The sequence below is a fragment of the Entelurus aequoreus genome, linkage group LG10 (assembly GCF_033978785.1).
Source record: "Entelurus aequoreus isolate RoL-2023_Sb linkage group LG10, RoL_Eaeq_v1.1, whole genome shotgun sequence".
NCBI classification, from domain to species: Eukaryota; Metazoa; Chordata; class Actinopteri; order Syngnathiformes; family Syngnathidae; genus Entelurus; species Entelurus aequoreus.
In genome coordinates this window covers 21111056-21119076 of record NC_084740.1, presented here as the reverse complement: position 1 = coordinate 21119076, position 8021 = coordinate 21111056, and the positions used below count along the sequence as shown (strand labels likewise).

The 8021-nt window shown below is 40.8% G+C and overlaps 1 protein-coding gene across 1 annotated transcript; it reads left to right on the top strand.

The window, feature by feature from the left end:
* Positions 1-1019: 1019 nt before the first annotated feature.
* Positions 1020-3278, top strand: LOC133659322 (succinate receptor 1-like). Its single transcript, XM_062062073.1, has 2 exons — positions 1020-1195; positions 1274-3278. Exons 1-2 carry the CDS (start codon positions 1193-1195, stop codon positions 2237-2239), a joined length of 969 nt encoding a protein of 322 aa, XP_061918057.1. The 5' UTR covers positions 1020-1192; the 3' UTR covers positions 2240-3278.
* Positions 3279-8021: the final 4743 nt, after the last annotated feature.

The window sequence follows — 8021 nt, the reverse complement described above, 5'->3', positions numbered from 1 at the left end:
CAAGTAGCCAAAGAGTAGTTGCCCTTTAAGCGAAACCAATGTCTTCAAAATGTCACAATCACAGCCAACCCCAACCCCCTCCACCCCCGACATTTCATATAAACATTAGAAAGGAATCATGCATGTTGCACCAGGTTTTACTCATAACAATGCCCAAGTTACGTCCAATGTCTTCAGAATAGCAAAACGCCACTTGGAAATATGCAAATTCGGGGTCGAGACACACCCAAAAATAAAAATGAGCATTCCAACACATTTCTAATTGTCAAAACACATGAAACAGACACCACGTTTACAATTGTAGCTCATCTGTTTCAAATGTTAGAGACAAAAGCTATTACAAGTGGCGGCCATATTTGATTGGCCGCTGTGGCGACCCCAAAGGTCACCGGCGCGGGCGCCCTAGCTAAATCATTTAAGTATGCCCTGAGCTACACCTGTGCCAAATTTGGCGCTTTTAGACAAAAGTGAACGAAAATATCCCTAAGGGCCTCCACTATCAGAAAGGGTTGAAAAACACTGTCTTAAGGACATACAGTTTCAATAAAAACCTGGATTACTGTCTCTGCTCTCAAAAGAAAAAGAAGAAAAAAAATGTTTGTACCCTGGCTTAGTCTTACATGTGTCTCTCAGCAGTGAATCATGCGCTCTCAAAAGGTGGACGGCATTGTTGCCAAAATATGCGGCGGACCTCTTGTCCGAATGAACCTCACATTGTGCAAGACCGCATGACACAAGCCCTGGAATATTAAGTCAACACCGAACTATTATTCTCCATATCTAAACATGAGGTCATGTTTGGTCCTTGCAAACATGACATACTGTTGCTACTGTTGGAGTGGTTGTATTTTTGCTGTGTCTTATAAAATTCAGCAGTACCTGCAGCACTCTGTGTTTACTGTTTCCACTTTGCCCTGAGCAGGCTGCACCTGCTCCTTCAGTCACAACCTACGTGATGGTAAGTCCGATGAAACACGGTCTATCTAAGGCTTGCGTCTATTGTTGGTTTAAGTGGTCTTGTACCTGTTGTCACCAAGTGTTGAACTGTACAGAGATAGATGACGTACTGGAGAGGTACTACCTGTCACCGTCCTATGGCCTGGAGTTCTGCATTAGTTTCCCTGGGAATCTCGTGGTTGTACTCGGCTACCTCTTCTATTTAAGCTTCCAGTAACTACAGCTGGACTACGTGATGGTAAGTCCGATGAAACACGGTCTATCTAAGGCTTGCGTCTGTTGTTGGTTAAAGTGGTCTTGTACCTGTTGTCACCAGGTGTTGAACTGTACAGAGATAGATGACGTACTGGAGAGGTACTACCTGTCACCGTCCTATGGCCTGGAGTTCTGCATTGGTTTCCCTGGGAATCTCGTGGTTGTACTCGGCTACCTCTTCTGTCTGCCCAAGTGGCAGAGCTGCAATGTTTACCTCTTCAACCTGGCAGTGTCTGATCTCATCTTTCTCTGCACGTTGCCACGCCTCTCCTACCTCTACGCAAATCGCCAAAAGGAGACCAGCGCCTACGCGTGCATCATCAACCGCTATGTCCTGCATGTCAATCTCTACTCATCCATTCTGTTTATGGTCTGGCTCAGCATGGATCGTTTTTTGCTCATCCGACACCCGGCGCGGAACCACTTCCTGCTGAGGCCACGGGCGGCAATGGTCGTGACCGCGCTGAGCTGGCTCGCCGTCAACGTGGAAGTGATCCCCATGATAGCGCTGATGCTCCAGGATCTGCAGAGGGCAAACTGGAGTCGCTGCAATGACTTTGCCAGCCTCCAGGGGGACATCGGTGTTCTGAGCTACAGTTTGGGGCTCACCCTATCCGGATATGTCCTCCCTCTGCTTGGACTGTGTGGTTTCTCCCACCATATCGCACGCTTACTGCAAACCCAGGAAGAGGCAATACGTCGCAAAACGGCACTGTATAAGCGACCCTTGAGGGTTGTGGCGTCAGCGGCAGCCATGTTTCTGGTTCTGTACACTCCATACCACATTATGAGAAATGTCAGGATAGCATCCCGACAGGCCTGGGCAGGTGTGCAGTTGTGTTCAAGGATGTACATAGAGGGAGTCTATATCTTGACCCGACCACTGGCTTTCCTGCACAGTGTCATTAACCCTGTGTTCTACTTCTTCATGGGTGACAAGTTCAGAGAGCTCCTACTTAAAAAGTTTAGAAAGCTTGTTAACAACAAAAAAACAGCCAAGAGAACCGCAGTGAAGAACTTACAATAGTTCACTCAAGTGGAGTACTGCCCTCACATTTCGGCAACAATCATCTTGTCATTGGACAATAATACTGTAATTTCCAGACTATAGAGCACACCTAAATATCAGCACCACCCACTTAATTTTTGGACACATTTTTTGTTGTACATTGAACAGGTGTATACATTGAAACATTAAGGACTTATACAGGCGCTTGACTTCATTCACAAGAGTAACAAGGACAGTGCTTACAACCCGCCATACAGTAATCTACCAGAGGTGTCACTGAGCGCTGAGCTTCTTCTTACTCATGCGCTTGGGCCGCCTTCTTTGGTTTAGTTTAGTTTAGTTTATTAAGGATCCCCATTAGTCTACACCGCAGCGGAGACTATTCTTCCTGGGGTCCAGGCAAAAAACATCACACAATCACAAAACAAAAGATTAAAATGCAGTACAACATGATCAAATAATAAAATGTTGTAATACAAAAATAGCAACAACAAAGAACCAAAAAAATAATAATAACTTCGAGTTTACATAATATTGTTCATACCAAAGATAAAAAGAGCAATATAAAAATAGATGTATATATATTTTTGCAAAAAATAAATAAAACAAAGAACCAATGGCCTAAAATATATACATTAGTGTACCAAAGACAAACAGTAAGTGACGAAAAAAGTTCCATCCACCATTTTCTACTGCTTGTCCCATAATCAATAAAATAGTCAATAAAAACAGTCATGACATTAGGTACAATCTAGAATAATCTCTTTCCGCAATACTTCTCCTCTTAGTCTATTCTTAAAACCCACTCTGCTGGTGATTGATACCAGATATTGTGGAAGTCGATTCCAGTAAGTGATTGCCCTATACATTACAGTCTTTTTCAAAACATCAATTTTGGGTTTAAGACGGGTGAAAGCACCTCTTAGGGCTAACCTGGTACCATAGTTGTGACTTTCACTAGCAAGCAACAACTGAGAATACAGATATGAAGGTTTATGATATGTATAGATTGTTTTTAAAAATAGAATCAAACTACACGCTACTCTTTCACCAACTCTCATCCATGACAATTCATTATGCATGATCTCAACGCTGGTCCTTTGGTGTCAGAGTTGAGGAGACTTTGGGTTGGTTTGTCTGGCATTTTCTCAACCTTGTTTTCTGTCTTACTTTTGTCTCAATAGAGATCACCTCTGGGCTTTGGATTTTCCGTTCCGTGCAGCGTTTTTTCTTTTTTTCTTTTTTGATGGCCAGGTTAATCGCCTTCAGCTTTGGGGCTGTGTTGTGTGCAATTTGTCATGTCTTCGTCATATCGAGGGTGAGTCCATACTGCGCTAAATGGCTGACTGAATGATTTTGTGAGTGTGTTTGGTTTAATGTAAACTATTTCAATGGTCCACTGTGACTCGTTCGACAAAGTTTATTGATGGCATATGAACCCGGAAAATCCATAATTTAGCCACAGCATTGTGTAAAGCGCAGGTTTGAAAACGTGGGGGAAAATGTGTGGCTTATACTCTGGAAATTATGGTATACAAAAAGTTCACTTGGATATTCTTTAATAAACCACAGCTCTGCAGTGCCGGTTGTGCTTCTGCAGCTCTTGACCAAGACTACTTTAAAGTGGAACTGCACTTTTTTGGAATGTTGCCAATTGTTCACAATCCTTATGTTTGTTTGTTTTTTGCAATACAACATGTAAAAACTGTCTTGTTCTAGGTGGCTAGCAATACAGTTAATGAGAGCAATAATTTTTTACCTTTAAATCACATTAAAAATGCATTCAAAAACTGCCAACAATACTTTATTTAGGTTATGTAAACTGTATAATAACCAGGCTGTAGCGACATTGTTATTGTAAGAGCGAAAACCAAGGAACTTTTTTTTTCAGCAAAGTAACACATCGGCATCCTTCTGTATCAGCCATATAAACTGGGCACGGCAAAAGATAATCCAGCATCTACGTCAGCACCCAAATTTAGTTTGTAATGCACAACACAATGCAATAGGACACCAATCTGTACTGACTGAAAAACATGGAACAATCATATTACAGTATCTGTGAACTATTAGCCCCCATTTCATGTTTTGTTTGTACACTTCGACAACATATTGTATGTAGTTATAATAGCACGCATGGCATCAATATGAAAGTGACTCACTCCATGGACAGTTGTGTGTTTGGTCCAGAAAAAGGAGGATTACCTCCAATTTCTTCAGGACAAGCTAAAATCATCAGCTCGGAGGTTGGGTCTTGGGCGCAGTTGGGTGTTTCAACAGGACAATGACCCCAAACACACGTCAAAAGTGGTAAAGGAATGGTTAAATCAGGCTAGAATGAAGGTTTTAGAATGACCTTCCCAAAGTCCTGACTTAAACGTGTGGACAATGTTAAAGAAACAAGTCCATGTCAGTAAACAAAACAAATTTAGTTGATGGTCACAAAAAACATTCATGAAGTTTGCTTCTTTTATGAATTTATTATGGGTCTACTGAAAATGTGAGCAAATCTGCTGGGTCAAAAGTATACATACAGCAATGTTAATATTTGCTTACATGTCCCTTGGCAAGTTTCACTGCAATAAGGCGCTTTTGGTAGCCATCCACAAGCTTCTGCTTGAATTTTTGACCACTCCTCTTGACAAAATTGGTGGAGTTCAGCTAAATGTGTTGATTTTCTGACATGGACTTGTTTCTTCAGCATTGTCCACACGTTTAAATCAGGACTTTGGGAAGGCCATTCTAAAACCTTCATTCTAGCCTGATTTAGCCATTCCTTTACCACTTTTGACGTATGTTTGGGGTCATTGTCCTGTTGGAACACCCAACTGCGCCCAAGACCCAACCTCCGGACTAATGATTTTAGCTTGTCCTGAAGAATTTGGAGGTAATACTCCTTTTTCATTATCCCATTTAAAGCACCAGTTCCATTGGCAGCAAAACAGGCCCAGGGTATAATACTACCACCACCATGCTTGACGGTAGGTTTGGTGTTCCTGGGATTAAAGGCCTCTCCTCCAAACATATTGCTAGGTACTGTGGCCAAACAGCTCCATTTTTGTTTTATCTGACCACAGAACTTTCTTCCAGAAGGTTTTATCTTCGTCCATGTGATGTAAGTGGTAAAGTGGTAAAGAATAGCTAAATCAGGCTAGAATGAAGGTTTTAGATTGGCCTTCCCAAAGTCCTGACTTAAACGTGTGGACAATGCTGAAGAAACAAATCCATGTGAAAAAAAACCAACACATTTAGCTGAACTGCACCAATTTAGTCAAGAGAAGTGGTCAAAAATTCAAGCAGAAGCTTGTGGATGGCTACCAAAAGCGCCTTTTTGCAGTGAAACTTGCCAAGGGACATGTAAGCAAATAGTAACATTGCTGTATGTATACTTTTGACCCAGCAGATTTGCTCACATTTTCAGTAGACCCATAACAAATTCATAAAAGAAGCAATCTTCATGAATGTTTTTTGTGACCAACTCTTATCACAAAAAAATAAGAATTGTAGAAATGATTGGAAACTCAAGACAGCCATGACATTATGTCCTTTACAAGTGTATGTATACTTTTGATCGCGACTGTATAATATATATATATATATATTTGGTATTCACACTGCGAGGTACACTTGTGGCTTCCAGCTATTTTGAAAATAATATCTGTGTGTTACTTTCAGTTGATAGTACATCGATACTGCTGTAAAAGCTGTACACTGACTACTCAAAAGTATATCAACATTTAATTTCTATATGTTTGTCATTTGAGAAGGTCAAATAAAATAGTTGCTGAAATGTGAGTGGCCGACTCATTTCTGTGAGATACTGCGCCTGTTCCTTACATAATAACTGACTCAAATGCAATGATTTATTAACAAGTGGCAGTCATACACAGTCAAGTCTGACTAATTTGGAGCAGTTGTTAAGAAGGGACGTTACGGTTTTAGTGGAACAAACGTACATGAAGTGAAATGAAAACCAAAAGGAATTTGGTTGGAACTTATGGAATTGTTAAAATGAAGACAGAAGAATGTCACCTGATGCATTATTCTGTGGATTCTTGCAATGTTATTCTCTTCATTGTAAAGCAATAAGCTAGTGCCTTAGAAAATCCACTATACATACAGATTGGTGTAACAGTTTTACATTTATCTCAACATTGTCATCTGTTAATTACAGAGCCCCCTAAAGGGACATGGGCAAAACCTTTTTGTTTAGAGATACATATCTAAAAAAAAAAAAAAAAGGTCCCCATGTCCCTTTAGAGGCTTCGTATTTATCAAACTGTCACTTTTTAAAAAAAATAATGAATCAAAATGAATGTTGCTATGAATTATTGGCCCATTGAAGTGACTTCATGTCAAATATTCCACTTTGAAGTATTTTGTGATATAAAAAACAAAGTTTTCTTTGAAAAAAAAATGCAGTAGACAAAAATGAAAATAAAAACATTTAGTCAACACATTACGGAGCCCCTAAAGGGACATGGGAAAAACATGTTTTTAGATATGTATCTCGTGCGCAACGTTTTTCATTTTGATTCATCAATCAATCAATCAATGTTTATTTATATAGCCCTAAATCACAAGTGTCTCAACGACATCCTCGGTACAGAGCCCACATACGGGCAAGGAAAAACTCACCCCAGTGGGACGTCGATGTGAATGACTATGAGAAACCTTGGAGAGGACCGCATATGTGGGTAACCCCCCACCCCCTCTAGGGGAGACCGAAAGCAATGGATGTCGAGTGGGTCTGACATAATATTGTGAAAGTCCAATCCGCAGTGGATCCAACACATCAGCGAGAGTCCAGTCCATAGTGGGGCCAGCAGGAAACCGTCCCGAGCGGAGACGGGTCAGCAGCGCAGAGATGTCCCCAACCGATGCACAGGTTAGCGGTCCACCCGGGGTCCCGACTCTGGACAGCCAGCACTTCATCCATGGCCACCGGACCTGAGCAACTCCCCCTCCCCAAGGAAGAGGGGAGCAGAGGAGAGAAGAAAAGAAACGGCAGATCAACTGGTGTAAAAAGGGGGTCTATTTAAAGGCTAGAGTATACAAATGAGTTTTAAGATGGGACTTAAATGCTTCTACTGAGGTAGCATCTCTAACTGTTACCGGGAGGGCATTCCAGAGTACTGGAGCCCGAATAGAAAACGCAACCTTTTTTTGAGCTCTGGGAATCACTAATAAGCCGGAGTTCTTTGAACGCAGATTTCTTGCTGGGACATATGGTACAATACAATCAGCAAGATAGGCTGGAGCTAGACCGTGTAGTATTTTATACGTAAGTAGTAAAACTTTAAAGTCACATCTTAAGTGCACAGGAAGCCAGTGCAGGTGAGCCAGTATAGGTATATATATATATACATATATGTATATATGTATATAAAGGTATATACAGTATAGGCGTAATATGATCAAACTTTTTTGTTTTTGTCAAAAGTCTAGCAGCCGCATTTTGTACCAACTGTACCACGATTCATTATTATCTTTTGAACAGTGACACTTTCAAAAATACGGAGCCCCTGAAGGGACATGGATAATTTCTCGTGCGCATGAGATACATATCTACAAAAAAAAAAATCCCCATGTCCTTTTCGGGGCTCCGTAGTTAATATTAAAGTAGTTTGATATTACACATGCACTTACTGTGAGTCATGACTGATCTAACCATCCTTGACTTGGCATTGGTTTATCTCTTTTCAGTTAAGAAAAATGAAATTGATCAAACACTGGCTTTTGTTCCTTCTGTGTTTCTAATATTTTGATTTATAACCGATGAATACTATCGTAATTACCG